This window comes from Alosa pseudoharengus, unplaced genomic scaffold (assembly GCF_046254945.1).
Source record: "Alosa pseudoharengus isolate Yale_2024_CS ecotype anadromous, Long Island Sound unplaced genomic scaffold, YU_APseudo_1.1 YU_APseudo_1.1_scf_8, whole genome shotgun sequence".
Taxonomy (NCBI): Eukaryota; Metazoa; Chordata; class Actinopteri; order Clupeiformes; family Clupeidae; genus Alosa; species Alosa pseudoharengus.
In genome coordinates this window covers 25,285,929-25,304,791 of record NW_027468870.1, presented here as the reverse complement: position 1 = coordinate 25,304,791, position 18,863 = coordinate 25,285,929, and the positions used below count along the sequence as shown (strand labels likewise).

The 18,863-nt window shown below is 39.3% G+C and overlaps 2 protein-coding genes across 2 annotated transcripts; one reads left to right on the top strand and one right to left on the bottom strand.

Annotated features, from left to right (window-relative positions):
* Positions 1-223: 223 nt before the first annotated feature.
* rab24 (RAB24, member RAS oncogene family) lies at positions 224-7,414 on the bottom strand. The gene is made up of 9 exons (XM_076274105.1): positions 6,803-7,414; positions 5,524-5,659; positions 5,126-5,194; positions 4,350-4,428; positions 4,002-4,069; positions 3,817-3,916; positions 3,322-3,372; positions 2,870-2,929; positions 224-2,523 (listed from the first exon to the last, which is right to left on the bottom strand). Exons 2-9 carry the CDS (start codon positions 5,638-5,640, stop codon positions 2,459-2,461), a joined length of 609 nt encoding a protein of 202 aa, XP_076130220.1. The 5' UTR covers positions 5,641-5,659; positions 6,803-7,414; the 3' UTR covers positions 224-2,458.
* Positions 7,415-7,818: 404 nt separating this feature from the next.
* On the top strand, positions 7,819-18,475 carry LOC143111268 (sorting nexin-12). The gene is made up of 6 exons (XM_076273462.1): positions 7,819-8,214; positions 9,046-9,141; positions 10,505-10,629; positions 13,302-13,392; positions 14,647-14,657; positions 16,979-18,475. The coding sequence occupies exons 1-5, from the start codon at positions 8,050-8,052 to the stop codon at positions 14,650-14,652; spliced, it is 483 nt and encodes a 160-aa protein (XP_076129577.1). The 5' UTR covers positions 7,819-8,049; the 3' UTR covers positions 14,653-14,657; positions 16,979-18,475.
* The last annotated feature ends 388 nt before the right edge of the window (positions 18,476-18,863 follow it).

Below are 18,863 nucleotides of genomic sequence, written 5' to 3'. Positions count from 1 at the left end.
TTGCACATATTCAGTGCTTAATTTATAAGTGTGTGCTGAGCTACTGGAGTAATGTAATTCATTATGTAGATTTAGCATATCTTGTCTAATTTACAAATGTTAAAGATTCTATATTTAAATAAGTGACAGAGCAGTCACATTCACTGATATCAAACTGTGCAAACTATTATATGCTGTGAGTGTTATGAGATGACATGTTCACAGCATAAAAAACAAACTTGCCTTGATATTTTTGAGTTTTATTTGAGATGCGTCACATCATCTCCAGTTCAACCACCATACACGTGGATATATCAGCTCAAACCCATTAGTGTCTCATTACATTGAGGAAGTTCTGAGAACAATGCTTTTCTTTCCAGGGGCTGCATTCTCAACCATCCATGTGGCACTTGTGTCAGTCATAACAGAATAAGTCCATCCTATGTCAAAAGAGGCAGTGTAGAGATATGGAACGTGATGTGTAATGCAGGTTATGTTTGTTTTCAAGTGCTACATAGTCATTTGAGAATCCAGGCCCCTTAAAACCAGGAACCGTAGGCAGGAACAGCATTCTACAGCCTTGGGACCCTTTTGGACTCATCAGCGCAAAAGCTTCACACACCAGCAAAATTCATTGGGGGAAAGGAAATTGAGAGAAGCAGACTACAAAGAACTTAAATGAGTGTCGTTTTGTGCTTGTGTTGCACGACATCGGTCACATTTTCTGAAGCTCTCCTGCACAAGTTACAGTTTGGCCATGAAGTCAAAACATGTTTGAAGACCAGTTATACACGGATATGCATGTGTGAAACCCAGAGGCAATGACTGAGAATTTGGATTGTTTAGACAAAATCACACAAACTGCAGAGTGCACATCACTCTGGGACCAAGATATCAGTTTGTCCTATCCATTTTTAGAGAAAGAGAAACACATTTATACACTGCCCCCAAGTTTCCTTCTACACTTCACATGGCTCTGAAAACCATGCTACCACTTCAAAAGCTAAGTGCTTCATGATTTGGTTGGAAACATGATTTGTCTTCATGGGATGCCTACTTGAATGCCTGTCCTCTGTCAGTGTAATTTTTTCCATGGCCAATTGTACCATGACAACTGCTGGTTTACTTATATTCAATTATCTCATTCAGATCATCCAGCTGAAATGACATTAATCATGAAATTCATCTTGTGCTACACATCCAGAAGTAGGACTAGATGGTGTTTGTGCAAGATCGGAGTGATAATAATGAGCATCTTTTTTCAGGCAAAAATGCATATCCACATTGATTACATTCATTCAAATGCTGTATTTGTCCCAGATCTTAGCAACTGTAAACTAAGCTCTGTAAACACAGCTAGAAAGTGAAACGATTTGTTCCAACCAACTAGATTATGCTTTTGTACATGTCCTGTCAAGGCACACATAGTAAAGCCACTTCCTCACATGTTCACACAAAGATACTTGAGAGGCTCTTCAAAATGCACACTTTAAGTATAATTAAATTAAAACAAACCACTAAAAACATTGTAAACATTAAACACAACATTCTTCAAAATTCATCACTGCCCATTCTGCCTGCTCTGTCACTATGCAAGATCAATTTGGTAGAGGGGTCTTTGTGTGCAAAACTTGTGCACTAGACAAACATTGTACAATAATAAATTACACAGCCTTTTGATTAATTTTCTGGTTTGAGAACAAGTATTTCTACTCACAGCTTTCTTTGTGTGGGTATAACATATTTTATATGAGTTAGCTCAAGTGGATGAAACACTGAACTAGCAAAATGTGCTGCTGAGGTGAAAGAACGATAAACTTTACTCCATATGGAATGACTGAATGGTCATCCTTCATCATTCACGGGTCAGAATAATAAAAATAAAAAAACGAGATATAAATAGTGTTCAAACAATCAATGTAAGCAAACAGGTTGCAAAGAGGAATTATTTAAAAAAAAAAAAAAAAAATAGAAATAAGAAAAAAATAGCACTATCAGTATCTGAAGCAGAAAGCAGAGTGAAGGACATGGGAGCAAAGTAAACAGTCTTTAGCAGACAGAAGGTGCTCCCACTGGAACAGGCGCTGGAGAGGGTGGACACAGGGGCATTGTTCCAGCTGGGATCACTGTGGCGCCTCTGGCACCAATCCCCTTCTTCCGCCACATCTTTGCCTCAGAGGAGGCACAGAAGAGAGCAAGGAACTGGAGTGATGACTCAGTACAATACAACAAAAGTCTTCTCCTCCACTGAGGTCCTGTCCTGCCAAAACATGGCATGGATGACTGCAGAGATAACCAAAAAAAAAAAAGCAGAAGGAAGAACAACACTGGTGCTTGGCACAAAACGATAATGGCAGCGTTTCTTTTGTGGATGCCGTCGATAAAAAGATGCACAGATCGTATGACCAAGGAATGAAGTTCCCCTTTGGGAGCAAGAGGCTCTGGTGTAGTTGGCTGGCCACAGGCAAAACCACATCAGTCAGTGGTGGCAACAGGCATAAAAATAAGAGTCCTTCTTCTGACCAAGGTCTACCCCTTTTTCTTCTGCAAAGAGAGATAAGAGAAATGGGTCAATCGCATTTGATCTGTGACTGAAGCACACAAAAAATACATCCTCAAACACCATCTTGCACAGTGTCCTCAGTGGAGGAGCACAGGCTTGATGAGTAACTTACTCCGTCAGCATCTCTAAAATAAATAACTGTCTTATTAATCTCTGTTCAAGGTGCTCAGTCAAAGTCTACTTTTCCTTGGGTTTAATATTAAGCAAGTGGATACCGTTATGTTTTTTTTTTTTTGTTTCAGAATAGTTTGTCTAATTTAGTCAGACAAATGTCAGTTTCCTAAACTTGGTAAACTTGCAGCTTCTGCAAAGAAAAGGTTGTCTTACCAGGCATGACCTCAAACGATGAACTGTTATAGTCTTCAGCAACCTTTTGGAACAGTTCATCTGTAGACCAACAAAACATAAAAGTTGTCTTTTTTTTGTTTTTGCAGGTCAGTTCAGGTCAGTTTATAGCTAGGCTCATAACGCAAAAAAACACTGAATTCATACTGTATACTACCACATAGAGAACCCAAAGTATTAGTATTAGGGCCACATGAAAAGAAAATATTTTTTGAAAATTCCGAGAAAATCAAAGTCAGAAATTCTGACTTTAATCTCAGAAATTATTTCTGACTTTGTTTCTCAAAAAATTTTGAGTGTTTTTCTCAGAACTTCTGATTTTTCAAAAATATTTTCTTTTCATGTGGCCCTAATACTCTTCCGTAAAAGAAGCTTCTACTGACAGTGAACAAGAAAATTCCACAATACCAACATGCTGTCATTTTGCCACTTACCCACGTTATTTCCAGTTTTGCTAGAAGTCTCAAAATGTTGGGCCCCAATCTCTGCAGGGAAACAAGACAGATGCCTCTGTAATGCCACTTAGTGACTCATGCATCCAGATAATTAAGATATTACACACTTAAGACCAAAGGTACAGTCCACAACCCAGGTAAACGGGTCCTGATATTTGAGCTTAGCAGCCAATCAAATACACCCTCACTTCTGTGTTTCTGCAGCAACGTTGGAGCATGAACACCAATGAACTTCACACATGAAGTTCAATTCAATTCAATTATTTAAAATGAATTGAACACTCTTAAGGACAGACTGGCTGAACTGGTATATGACTCAGTCTGAGACACTTTGCTTACATCCCATTTATTGAGCCAGCGCTGTTCCTGAACTATGCAGGAACACCAGAGTTCTTCTAAGCAGAAAGACTGGATGGACAGACATATGAAAGTAAAGAGAATTTATTTCGATGATTTGTGGAAAAGTAATTATACCATCAGCAAAGTCCTGCACGTCATGGTAGTCCACATGTCGAGCACCTCTGTCCGCTTCAATTAGGTCATTTTTAGTACCGCACAAGTAGATTTTGCAGTGCTTAAAAACACAACAAGGACAATGTCAAAGACAATGTCAAACCAATTTCAGAGCCTCCAAAAAAGAACAAGAAAAGTGACATTACCTCTTCACAGTTTTGTAATTCCTTTACCCAAAATCTGGCACGCTGAAAACTACTGCTGTCTGTTAGGTCTATAGGGAAAGGGAAGTGACATCACAGGTAAGATGCAATGTTCCGAATCATGTTGAAATATTCTATGAGAGCCAACACAAAAGAAGGTTTACTAAAAAAGAGATGATATAAATTAAACAGGTTGCTAGATGGAGTAGCATAAAAACCGTAAATGTAAATACATGTAGAAGAACACATTTCTCGAGAGCAAACCTAACAATCATAACAAGAGTGATGAGACTTTTGCTACGACACAGTCTTTGATAGTGATCTGGTAGCAACAGTGACAAGCCAACTCACCATAGCACACGATTGCTGCTCGTGCCCCCCGGTAGTAGATCCGACTCATGGCTTCATAGCGCTCTGATCCCGCTGTGTCCTGTCATTCAAAAAGGCAAAGGTCAGCTCATCAAAACCTCTGTAACATGTTCCTGTAACTCAGCTGCATAGCCACCACTCTATATTCTACCAAATGAACGTCATGGGATCATGTTCCAAGAGGGGGAGACGTACTAACACAATTTATATGTTGTAGTACACTTTCTTTAGTTGATTTGGATGGAGGCATCTGCCAAAATGCTTGACAGGGATGTAAAAGACATTTCAGCGGTATCCACTAGTATTTTAAAGACATGCCTGACTAGAATACTGCTACATTACAACATTGAATCTAATTAGCTATACAGGGGCTTGTTGGAATATTATGTACTAAAAATACCACCATATAGTATAACATACTGATGGGTTGCCAAACCAATAAAAACCATAAACAAGCATGACCACCAAGTGCAAGCTGTAGGTAGTACTAATTAACTATACCTCTGTTTCATAAACCTAGCTACTTAAGAGTCTAATGTCAATGACACATTATGGACTTGAACACAAACATACTACAGTACAAATATATTTAGACATTTGTCACTGAGCAGTTCTAAACCATTGAGTCTGATCATATTTGTTTCCCATCTTAAATCACATAATGAAAGCAACTGGGAAGTCACAGCTGGGTCACATGCAAAAATGAGAATTAGGTCAAATGCTGCCGATAATCTGAAAGTAGCTTATATGACACTCACCCATATTCCTAGAGTTATAACTTTATCTCCTACATGGTTTGGCTTGGCAACAAAAGCAGCTCCAATCGTCTATGAAATGAAATTAAACATGAAAGTTATTTTTCTTACACCAACATGGCATTTTAGTCATTCAATTATCTTGTCTCTGGAAATTTCTTTCTGTCGCCAGAATGGTTAATCCCAACTTGTAAAGTTGCTCATCATCTTTGGCAAAACTTTGGTCATGCTCAAATACAACAGTGAACTTGTCAAAAGGGGAACTTCACGTTTGACTGGAATATTTGACACTGCCAGGGACTCTCATAATGTATCAAGTGAATTAGATTAGTGTTGACATACAACTGAGCCTACTGCATATCCTTGCAAGCAAGTAGGATAACTAAATTCTTAGCTGTTACGTTTTGATAGGGTCCAACAAGGAAACGGTGGTGGACGTATCGCTCCACCAGACTGGTTTTTCCAACACTCTCTTTTCCCAGCATAACCACCTTGGCGTCCACGCGCATCGCTGTCATGGTCAGAAAGATGTCTTCCCTGAGGAGAGGAGAGGCGAAACATAATCATTGTGAAAAAGGTGATGACACTCCCTTAGAAGGAACCCACAAATCTACATAAACAAAGTAACATTACTGTAAGAAGCATAACAAATTCACTTCTTGCATGTTTTAAGGCAACGCTTATTCCCATAATAATTTACAACACTAATTCAACTGACGAGGATAAAGCACAAGATGTTGGTTCCTCTATTTTTCTGAACACAGAGTACCAAGCTGGCCAGAGGAGCCGTACAGATACACTGCCATTTCGTTTGTGGTCTTCACATAATCAGTTAATGTTATCAGTGTACAACAGCCAACTTGTTGGCCACCAACTTGTGAAATCTCATGATGGAAATTTGAGAACAGGTAAACAGTCTGTTGACAGTAACGTCAACTGTGATCTGCGACTATCGTCACATTGACCACATGGTTGATTGTTGTAGTTCATTAGCTGTACAACTTGCTAATTAAGCAATCATCTAAACATTTAAGATACATCTTGCGTGCTAAGTTAGCCAATATAAGGAGTAGGAATAACTTGGCAGCTGGCTAGCCACCTCAAGACCATTTTAACAAGGTAACAATAATGGTGACTTATCTTTTTCTATCGTTAACGTTACTTTATCGCTCCAACATCACCACCTGCCTAACGTTACTGAAGAGTGCTTAAAATGCCGAAGACCTACAACGTACTGGTGGTTAGCTAAACGATAACGTTAGTTATCTTTGTTGAAAATGTTTGTAACGTCAACGCTAATAGCAACACAGCTTGAACTGGGTCGATTGTTAAGGCTAGTTTAACTTACCGTTAGCTTAGCCTGTTGACTTGGATATGCAATGTCAACGCAAACAGTTACCTTTTCAGATTGCAACATGAAACTGACAGAACAGCTTTCAACTAATAATGTGAAGTTATTCGACAATGGCAATCGGACAAGTAACGTTAATGCAATGTTATTATTCATATTTGACATCGTTAACGTTAACGTTACTGGCCTCAAACATTAACGTTAGCATACCAACTTTGATCATATGGAGGCAAGATGATTGGAACTGTGATATGCGTTAGGTCTCATTATCACTTTAAAAGAGATCAATTTAAATTTACTTTAAGCGTACAATTAAAACCATTATTTACCTTTCGTTGACAGGGATTCCGACTAGCTGGGTTTTGCTTTGTTTGCTAGCTAGCCGTTCAGCTAGCGTCGAACTATTTAATACTACTTCTTATACGAGCTGAACATGGGTCAGCTCCTAAAACAGCTTCCGTTTACATTAACTCCACATCTTAGAAGATAACAGCTATTCAACTGATTCAAAACACTCGAACAAAGTGTGGGAAGAGCGCAGTCTGATAGACTACTGCTGTGACCATGGGGCTGTGACTGGACTGCTCAAGAGGAACCAAAAACATGAGAATGCAAGAACAGAAATAGCGACGGAAGCCCATAGGCTCCAAACCTTGTCTAATGTCAAAAGTCTTGCGTAATTTGTAACGATGCAGTTTTTTTTCTCTTCTTTTATGTCAAGTTGTACCGCTCACAGTTTAACTGAGAATTGAAAGAATTAGAATATCTGGGATTTAGGCAGGTGTTCAGAAGGAAGGAAAATACAAGATCTGACACACTTTTGGAAAGAGGAGCATCTTGTGTTTTCTCTGTTCCTTCCTGATCTGCGGCTCACTAGCCCACGTGAAGCAGGATTGATCAAATGATTCTCCTATGATGGTTTTTACAGATTTGAGCAGATGTTGCCTGCTGTCACAGCTGTAAGGATATCCCCATATAACTCAGCCCACTCCTAACATTTTAAAACATATAATTTAATTGAATGATAATATTGTCTGTTAAGATTTCCAGCTCCCAGCATCATCATCATCACCTCTTGCGCCAGGTAGGTAGAGCTAGGTTATCTCCGGATACTCTACTGTGTGTAGGCTATCAATTTTGACCATAAGTATAATTATCAGACCGTCGTTGAAATGTAACTATAATAATTTATTCGCAGATCAAGTCATTTCCACCCCCAAAATGAGTTTTCATCCGAGACAAAAAAGTATGGTCATTGGTTAGTGCTTTCTTCACGAATGATTACGGCCTCTCCAGGCCACCCCTAGCTGCTGAGGAGTGGGTGGGACCACATATCCCATTCCACCGAAGCAACCACGACTTCTGGTTAGGTCTAAGGATTTCCTGTTGGATTGCTGAGTCGCATTATTTTAGACAAAGCTTGCAAATTCATCTTTTCCGAGAGATCTGATGTCTTAAATAGTTTATAACTGTAGTGTGCGGTCTTAACGGAGTTGTATCCGCAGGAAACGTTAGCTTTCAATACATTCTTTAAGTAGCCAGCTAACCTAACTTAGCTATCGTTAGTCTGTCAAAAATGTCAGAGCCGACGGTCGCAGATACTCGCCGGTTAAACTCAAAACCTCAGGATCTTACGGACGCCTATGGTCCACCCAGTAACTTTCTTGAAATCGACGTTTATGATCCTCAAACCGTTGGTGTTGGACGAAACCGTTTCACCACGTACGAGGTCCGAATGAAGGTACGTTAAGTCATAACATTTTGCTATGTTGCTAACTTCGTCCTCGCAAGCGACTGGGATCTTCATTTGAATCGAGGTTTTGGGTGAAGGCTGGTCCGAACCTTGGATAGCTTACCTGCTGCATCAACTTGTTATTTGCTTTCATAGCTATACAAATAGTGTTTATACTTATGAACTAGAGAGAAATTAGCTGTTAAATATAGCCAACAAACGTTTTGCCTCTAGTACTGGTGTCTGTTTAGCTAGCCAGCTAGCATCGATGTTCAATAGCAAGCTTTGGCTAACTAGAATCTATCCAAGGTAGCTAGTTCTAGCAGGGGTTAATAACATTAACGATAATGGTGTTTGACAGGTCCTATTCGGATGGAAATAACAACCAGATAGAGACAACAAAACAACAGAATATAGCCAAACGGACCAGGGTTTTTCTGGGTCACCAGCACTATTAGATTGCTTGACTACTAAACACAGTATAAGACACCTAGCTAGGTTGCTTGACCCACTAACGTTAAGGACTTTTGCGATATTAGCTTGCTAACTTCATTGAAATAATTGAGTAGAAGGAGAGCGGTTATGGTTTGTGTCAGGACACGAAGTATCAAAGGGATGAAATCAAGTAGAGCACATATTTTGCATTTGAATTAGTAATCACAGGCACTACGACACTGATTATCAGAAAACTTGCTAGGTTAACAGCTAACGTTAATGTAGTCGACAGCATACATTAGGTTTACGCGTCCTTATCTATAACACTCACACTCGTTCCACTTGCTTGAAATAAATGTCACACCCAGTCTCGCTTGATGTAACTTCTTTGTGATCGTATTGCAGACAAACCTCCCAATTTTTAAGATGAAGGAGTCCTCTGTGCGAAGACGATATAGTGACTTCGAGTGGCTGAAAAATGAACTCGAACGAGACAGTAAGGTAAGTGCCTAATAGTTAGGCAAAACGCTGTTGATTGTAGACAGTTGTCAGAGAAGTTCTGAAGTTTATCCTCATGAAAGTGGTTACTCACGCAGACGCCAGCTTATTTAAAATGCAACAGCAACACTTAAATGGGACCTTGCTCTGCAATAAATGTGTCAGAGATCCACGTCTGTTCCTTTGCAGTGAATGGAATTATTCCTGAAGGTTTAACGTATCCAAACTCACCTGTACTAAAGAGAGATGTCTGCCATCCATTTATTTATTTCCCAACCAAATCTCAAGGATCCAGAAGCAATTCAGTAATACCCCAGTGTTGGTAGGCCCATGTAACTCGCCTGCAATGTCTTCCCATAGCATAAAGTAGATATTTTGATGTCACTTTCCTTGGATTGTCTTGTAGGCTATAATGCCATCTATAGATGTTCAGATTAATGACAAAAACTCTGTTGACATCAATCTGTGATTAAGGGGATTTGTTAAGGTGATGTTATGTAAATGTTCAATAATAACTTGAATTTGAATTTAAACAAACTATCTGTAAAATGTTACTGTTCTTAACTATTGAAGACAGCAAAAAGAAGCATGGCTTTGGCCTGTTACCATGGAAGCATACTGCCAGGAGAGTATTGGATATTGATTGCATGTGGCAAACATGATAATTGATGAAAGCCTAACAGGACCTTACATGATAGCTGTCGATGAGTTTTCAGAGATTTCATGCACTCTGTACAGTGACAGAATTGATGACCATTTGTGGGTGTTTCCCACAAAAAGGTGAAAGGCTTATACCATATATATGCATATATAATGAAGCATTCATTTATAAAAAAGAATGAAGCATTCATTTATAAAAATGGAACACATTTCATTTCATTTTTGTTAATTTCCCAAAACCAGATCTCCTCATTATACAGGCTCACAGAAGATCAGTGACTGTTGAAAAATTGGCTGTAGGTCCTCAGTCACATGATGTGAGCATCAATATTTACTGCATCATACCCTCTATATCAACAGAAGAATTGCAGTGTCACCACAGTTGAAAATTCTTCTTCTTGGCCATCTTCCATAACATGTCTTATCATTGGAGCTTAGCCAAAAATATATGTACAAAGTGTGATCTCAGGAGAGCAATAGACTATAATGCAATAGACTAGACTTTTCCCCCATATGGTTATACCTTGTGTCCATGCCCATCCTCAGGTGGATCTCTATAAATACATTTGGCTTTATTGGTGCCCTTGAATATATCTGTTAGTGATTTACCTATCCACTTGCTGAAAGTGAGTGTTTCTTTGTTAGGTTAGACACAAATGAAAGTCCCCTTTTGGTCCACATAATTAGACTACTCATTCTCTTGCAGATTGTTGTGCCTCCCTTGCCAGGGAAGGCATTGAAGAGACAGCTACCCTTCCGTGGAGATGAGGGTATATTCGAAGAGTCCTTCATAGAGGAGCGAAGAGTTGGCCTTGAGCAGTTCATCAACAGGTAGGTGTTTGTGGCCTTGTTATGCTCTCAAAGAAAAGCTCATGTACAGAACATGCATTGTACCAGGTTTGGTTTGGGATTCCTGTCTTATCCTAATTAAATGTACAGTCAAGTGAAAACATGCAAGTTAATGAATACATTGAAAATATTGAGACACATAGTTTCTCATTATACATGTACAATTTGTGTATGTACGTATACAGATGTTTTTAACAATATAAGCTAAACTCCACACATTTAACTAACTACACATTGAACATGGAAGTTTGCTTGTCACAGGCATTGTTATGTGTTCTCCTAGATCTCATTTCATCAGTGAACAGCATTCATTCTATTGATGGACTGTGTGCGTCTAAAACTCTTAGCACCAAAAGGGTTTGTCACATGGGGAGATTTCTGTGCCATGTTTATTAGAAGGGCATAATCTGCAGATTCAGTTGCCAAGGTTTTTTATCGGGTACTTTTGCAACCTTCACTGCAACCAGAAGTGAAACTCATGCCTGAACTCACACGCACGCACACACACACACACACACGCACACAGTATAGAAGACAGGTGCACTGCATAGGAGAGGGAGACAGGCCTGGCTGCAGGACTGGTTGGGCTTTTGCCTTCTCTTCTTCTCCTTTTTTCTTTTAATAACAATGTAGACAGCCTGGAAAAATGTTCAGTTTGCATGTCTGAGCTTGAGAAGGGCTCACAATTCTGGCACCGCCTTAGCCAAGACACACAGCTAGTGTGACAGCCAGGATGTCTGGCTCTGCCTTCCTAAGTAATTTCTTCCTAAGCCCAGAACACTATTGACAAGATTACATAGACCACAGACAGAGCGCAGAGCTAAACTCTGTGCCTGAAAAGCCCTCAGTACGCCTCTGTAGTATTTCACTGGCTAATGACTCGTAATGACACAGAAGCACTCTGGCTTTATTGGAGGTGAGAGATAACCTTTGGTCACCTATAATGATATAGTTGCACCTTGTGAGAAACCCATGTGAATGAGTTGTAAATGGCTGAGGGCCCGTCCACACGGAGACGCTTTTTGGGTTAAACGCAGAGGTTTTGCTTCGTCTTGGCCGAGCGTCCAAACGAATCCTGTAAACGCACTGCCCGAAACCGCACTTTTTTGAAACCTGGTCCCAGAGTCGAAAAATCTGAAACCGTAGCCCTTTTGAATTCGTTTGGACAGCGAAACCGCACATCCTACTTGCCTATCATCGCCACACCTCAGCTGCCCTGGACTTGACACTTATAGTATTGCCTAACAATACTAGTTTTCATACATGACATTACCTACGATTACACTCCGTAGGATAAATATCACAACTGATGCTGCGCAGCACCGATAGCTTATGACTTGATGGACTGAACACTGTTTTTCCCGGTGTTTTTTGTTATGCATTCTAGCTACTGTCACTGACGCGAGAGAACTTAAGTTATTATGGAAGTGCGGTGTAAGTTTGCATTCATTTGTGCGTAGTGCCGGTGTCATTAATTTATTTTACATGTCTTACAAACATAAATAAATGCATTCATAGTGAAGTCAGATATGAGCATACAAAGACGCTTAGAACTCATGTTAAGCCTATAGATGCGCACTAAATGCGAATGCGCGATTTGATGCAAGCTGTTACTAACGAAGGTATTATAGCAATATTATAAATGTGGCGACGGAATGGCCTAGAACTTGGGTACGCCTAGCCTTTGCACTTGCGGTGATGACCAAAACCAATGTGAATCGCGGACTATCCTATACCTAACCGTAAAAATTAAGTTTATTAGTTTTACAGTTGACTACAGTTGACAGTTCACTATAAGTCCACACAAACAATTCTGGTTTCCTTGCACTAGCCATTTCGTCGTAGCCTATTCTGTCTGTTTGTCTGATTTGGTCAATTTCTGTAAAGAAACAGTGCCACCTATAGGCCTGGGATATGAAGTAACATGTTGAGTCGTGTTGAGATGGATCCGTTTGGATGCAAATATTCTTGATACGGTTCCAGGGAAGACGGAGGAAAAAAAGATCGGTTTGGTACGTGTGGACTAGGCCTGAGATCCCTTGTCAGAGGGGATGTGTATGTGTAGTGTAACATAACCTCAAGACACAACAGAATTACGACATAAACGTGAACATCAAACAAGATCATTTTGGTGTTAATAACACAGACTACATTAACACATGCACATACATTAACACATTTATTTTTGACTACACACTGTGGATATTGTACTTGAAGCGTTAGGCTTGTTTCACATTGCCCACCTCATTGTTGTGACTGTTGTGGATCACTTGTACGTGTTTATTCACATGTGACGTTTCTGCTGCGGTGCTGCTACCACCAGGCGTATGTCTTTCTGTATTGAGCTTGAACACCAAAACTCCCGATGACTCGAGTCACGGCAGCAGCATATCACACAGCCAGTATGAATGCTTCTAATTTCCAGTAAGGCATTACTATGTAAAGTGCTTTGAGTGCTCCAAGGCGTAGAAAAGCACTATATAAATGCCTTCCATGCATGTACCATTTAACATGGTGTCTCAATGAAAATCAACAGATTTTTGGGCATCATGCACATAATACAGGAAATTGTGAAACCGGCCTTATTCTCAGTAATCTGTCTCTAACATTTTTCTGTATTCATTGTTTGCTGCTGTTGTGTTTTTCTTGATCAGAATTGCAGGCCATCCCCTGGCCCAGAACGAACGCTGCCTACATATGTTTCTTCAGGATGAGGCTATTGACAGGAACTACATCCCAGGAAAAGTATGAAAAATGAACTGTGCATTTAAAAAAAAAAATTCTTTGTTTGTTTTTTGTCAATTTCTGCACCTTTTTTTTCGGGAACAACTGAGCTTTCCATATCTGCAAGTCTGCCTTCTGTGTTGTGCAGTAAATTCGTACTGCACATGCACTTTTAAATTCTTGACACTTTGTGTCCATTCTTGATTGAACCTTGCCCTGCCACAGTAAGTCAGTTCATGTTTTTTTTACGACCACACAGAATTGGTTAGTTAACCTTGGTCAGAATAACGGTCTGAGGCTATTGGTTCTATGTTAATTTGTGCAGAAACTCCAGCTAGTCACCTAACCTGCTGTGGGATGAAGGAAACCAAGTTGCATGTAAATGTTATTCCACATCATGTTTTTTTTTATTACTCTATATTATTATTCTAAAGTGAGTCGGTACATGAGGTGGTTTCTGAAAATGATCTCAAAGACAAAAACAAATTATGATTTAGCTCTCTTTCTTTATGTGTACATGAATGATATGCCATTCATTATAGGCTAGTTTTTGCTCGTTTGTCCATGCACCCGCAACCTACAACCTGTATGTTGAGGTATCCTTTACCTTGACATAGGTTACTGAGTGTGACCATAGAATATTCTAGCATAGAACCTTGCTATAAGCCATCTTCCTGACTCATACCAATATTTCCAACCCTTATATTTCCCTTGAGGAAGCACAGATATATTTTCCGACCTTTTCCAGATTGTACACAAAGCTGCCCCAACCTTCTATGGAGCCATCTACTATTCCGCCCAGAAATGTACACTCCTGCTGAGTTAACGTCCACAGCAGTGCACACTGCTCTGTTATGTAATTGGCTTATTCCCTATTGAGTCACTGCAGAAGCTCAGTGTTGATGTTACTGATGGAGGGTTTTTCTTCGGAAGGTGGATGTCTAAATCATGCCAGTTTAGTCCTCACACATGTTTCAAAGCAGAGATATGACTCGACTGAGATATGAAATGAAATTCACTGCAGAAATATGTGCCAACTTTGAAAATAGTGTTCAGCAACTGCCAAACATTATTGGAGATGCTCATTTTTCAATCAAGTTTTGATTTATTAAAGCATTTTGTTTTGCTCTCCTCCGGGGTCAGAATGTGCCTGACTTATCTACTGGTAAAATACAAATGACAATATATCATAAAACGTGCAATGTTGAGATGAAGAGCAACACCTTTGACACCACCTGACACCATGACTTTGTGCATTTTGTCTCCTTTTCTTAGGTATGAATGAAGTAAGTTTATTTTCCTTCCCATTTGTCTTTCTCATAAGAGTCTGAACCGCACTCGAGGTGGGGTGGGAGGGGCTGATCCAGGTCCTTGCATGTCTTTTTAAATCTTCATTAGTACAACAAAGCCGCTTGGTACTTAACACATATCACATCTCCATTGTCCACCACAGTGTCCACTCCCCTCACTGTTGCTGCATTTTGCAACCCCCCCCCCCAATCCCCCACCACCCTCCTTGCCTAAAAGGATCACTAATGATAAACGCCATGGTGAATGTGGCAGGTTGCATGATGAGATTGCACGCTTTTAGTTGCACTTTTGCGTCAGTCTCTCACCACTCACACCAGCAGTGTTTTTGTTTCTTCTCGTCATGCTAACTCTCACTTGCATCTTCCTATCTTTAATATGCTCTCTAAAGTAGCACTTTTATAACATAGTAGAAAGAACAACAGATTGTGTGGTTTCAGTCTGTGTTTTCACCCTTCTACTATTTGTATGCTTACATCACTGTTGTCTGTCCCTATGCTATTTTACAGAATTGTTGGATTATTCGATTAGTCGAAGAAAGCACAGGATTATCATAATGTTAACAGAAATTGCAGAATTATAGCTGACCTGGTTGAACTCTTTTCGCAGTGGAAATACTTCAGATATGCATCAAACTAAGTAACATACAAAATGTCCGGATACAATTTGAACATCATAATAACTCATATAGTTGTAAAAATTAACCATTAGTTTTTGCCAAGTTAACCAAGTCTCCAGAGAAACAGTTTTTGTCTACTCTAACACATTTTCTATAAATATGCTATAAAATGTACTGTGTATATAATAATAATGGCGAAAACAGATTTACTTAAAGGTGCAGTCAGGGATTGTACACGATTTCAAGCCCATAACATTTTTGGTCACGTTCAGCAATCATCTCCTCACAACCGCTAGCTGCCAATACGGTGAGTACACTGTAAAAAGAAAATCCGGTTTCTAGGCAGCCCAGGCTCCGAAAATTGGAAACAAGCAAAGTGGGGGCAGCCTGTCCCCCTAATAAAAACGAAACCATGCGTGGGATTTCTCTGGGAATACTGAAGGTAGGGGTGAGCTACCTCTCTGACGTGTTTCGTTTGGTCCTGGGTTAAAATAGAATGTAATATTTTTTTTTTTTTGCACAAAAGTGTCTACTAATTAATTTAAACATCAACAAACAAACAAGACTTTCTGCAAAATCCCTGACTGTGCCTATACATTATGTTAACCCAAAGAACAATAATACATTCTACAAATATTGTATGAATAATGTATCCTTATATTATTGTCGAAAAACCTTTTTCTCATGTGTCCATTCCAGCACACCTAAAGCATAACATTGGAAGTATACATATGTAAGAATTGTCAGTCACCAGTTGCCATTTTTATCCTTCAACGGATGAAGATTAAACAAACAAAAAAAAACAGATTTCAAGAAGATTTAATTTTAGGCGTTATCCCTGATTGTGAAACTACTCATTTATTGTGACACTGGTATCCAGAGATTGTAGCTGAAGGCAATCACAATACAGCAGTGTTTTATGTGCAATGAATTGTATTGACCAACAAAAATACAAAGGCTAGTTAAAGGCACATGGAATAGGCTACATCTGAGGTGTGTTTCTTTGTCAGGTCAGTAAACAGTTGTTATCAGTTCATTTTCCTTTATCGATAGCTTAGATCTGGCGAATTTGTGATTAGCAAAGATACTGCATGCAGATCAACTGGCTTACGCTTTTTCCCCTGTGTTAGGAAAGCAAGAACGTCCATCTTCCCATTGTCCTTTTAGATGGGTTAGTGTGCAGTAACAGTTTGTTCAGTTGATTTTTAGAATTGAGATGGTTACTAGTTTCGTTATTATGGTTCTTCTGATGACTTTATCTCTTGGTCAGATTTTCTGTGTAGTCAGCAGTGGTAGAAAGTGGAAGTGTGCATTGTGCTGCAAATTTACCAAGTTTAAGTCAGATTGATCTCAGATTATACACTTAAAAAGTCAAGCTTAGTGCAGATAGGCAATTCAAACTATTTAGATGTTACAGGCTGTGTTTTTCAAATGAAAATAGCATTTCACCCTTATTTTTGTTACTACATTTATAGCAACCAAACTATATTTACCATTGTTGCTGTCCCAGAATTACATTAACCAAATACAAATACAGCAATTGCACCTGCAAGCAAATCTCTTTCTCTTTCTTGTCTTAAGTCTTGCATGGTTGTGTGTAGTGGGTTAGAACAGCACTGTGTTGGAGCAGCTCTCTTTCTGTGTGGTATTGATGTGCTTGGTATGTTTCTGTTGTCCCAGAAATCTGCCCCCTCCCTCCAGACACCAGAGAGGAAGAGAGGTCTGGTGGCACCCCCACACCGTCCCTCATGATCCCCGCTCTACCATCACCACAGGCCCGGGAAGCACACATGCTCACACACACACACACACATACATACATACATACACACACACACATACATACATACATACATACACATACACATACACACACACACATACATACATACACATACACACACCTCTGGCTTATTTCATAAAGGCCCAGCTTTTGCTGATACCCTACCAGCATTCTCTATTCCTCTGTACATACTGTTGTCCTCTTGAGCAAGACAGCACCAGTGCACTGTGTGTGTGTGTGTATGTGTGTGAAAGAGAGAGTGGGTGAGTGAAAGGGAGCCCAGAACACTTCTGGAAGTAAAAACTGGTGCAATGCTGCTTCAAAAAGGCCAGGAAAAGAAATGAAATTGTTTGCTTGATCGCTGGGAAACATTAGGATGGAATATGACTGCTGCTTGCCCCATCTCCTCCCTGAATTGTTCTGTTTTCACTTCAGTCATCAAAGATTAAGTCTCAGTTACCACAATTATGGCAGTGGGTAATGATTCTTAGCATACATCAATCAGTCTGGTGCATGTGACATTATATTACACACATTTCCCCTTCTGATCTCACCATTCTCCAAATGCTCCCCTCACCCCCACTCCCACAAACAAAAAGAAACTTCAGCCATTACTATTGATACAACTTAAAATTCTCGTACAGAAAACAAGTTTGTTGCATCACAGTTTTGTTATTCTGAAGTTAACACTTTCTCCATTTACATCTGTCTGCTTTCATACAGAGTGAGTTGTACAGGTGTTTCATTCAGTAAAAACAAATTATCATTCCTTCACCTCAACAGTGATTTTACGGTGTGTCCCGGTTGCATCTCTGAATTATCTGGGGATTGTGTCATTCCATTGGCATTAATGCTTATCTTGCTGTCTATGGAGCATTTTATTTGTACATTCCTCTACTCATGCCACTGTCATTAACAATTCCCCAATATCATTTATACACCATGACAGAATGTAGCAATGGAGGGTGAGAAGATCCCACTAAAATGGACAATGTCTTCCTGTAAGCCAACATTCCATGTATTATCTGCAAGCAACCTGCTCTTTGTTTTATACCAAGGTTAACCATGATATGTTTGTCCTTTTTTCTTACTTTTTTTTTTTTAAGCATCTAACGTGTGCGTCTTTGACGTCCCAGCTTTTGTAAGTGCTGTCCAGAATGTATGGTTGTCTTACATGCTTTCATGCTGTATAAAATCACTGTGAATAGAATATCCACTGTATTCAAAAAAGTAAAAAAAAAAACAGCTTGTATCTGTTGGGCCTGTTTGTTTAAATTTGGTTAATTTCTTCATTTTCATGGCTGTATACTCTGAATTATACAGGTGAACTTTTTATTTTCATACAAATCGCCTTGTGGTTTCTATCCATCATTAAAGTTGCCTCTGCCTGCTTACCCAAGGATGTCTGGTATTTTAATTAACAAAAGCAAGCAACATTTCATAATGTAGTTAAATTATAATAAATATAGTTACATTATAGAGTTACATGAACTTATAATATAGTATTGGTTATAATGATTATAATAACCATTGAATTTGGTAATATGCTTTCTTTGAGATTGTCTGTGAAAATAACAAAACAAGATTAATTTCTTTTTTAATACTCCCATATAATCATAATTCACCTGATCTCGAGATACTACTTTCGAGAAAGAAATGTTACCATGTTTAAAAAAGAAACATTCTCTGAAGCAATAAAGAACTAAAATAATACACACTAGAACAAATCAGGGATATCACCACGCAACTACGTACACTGCACAAAGAGGTAACAACAGATAT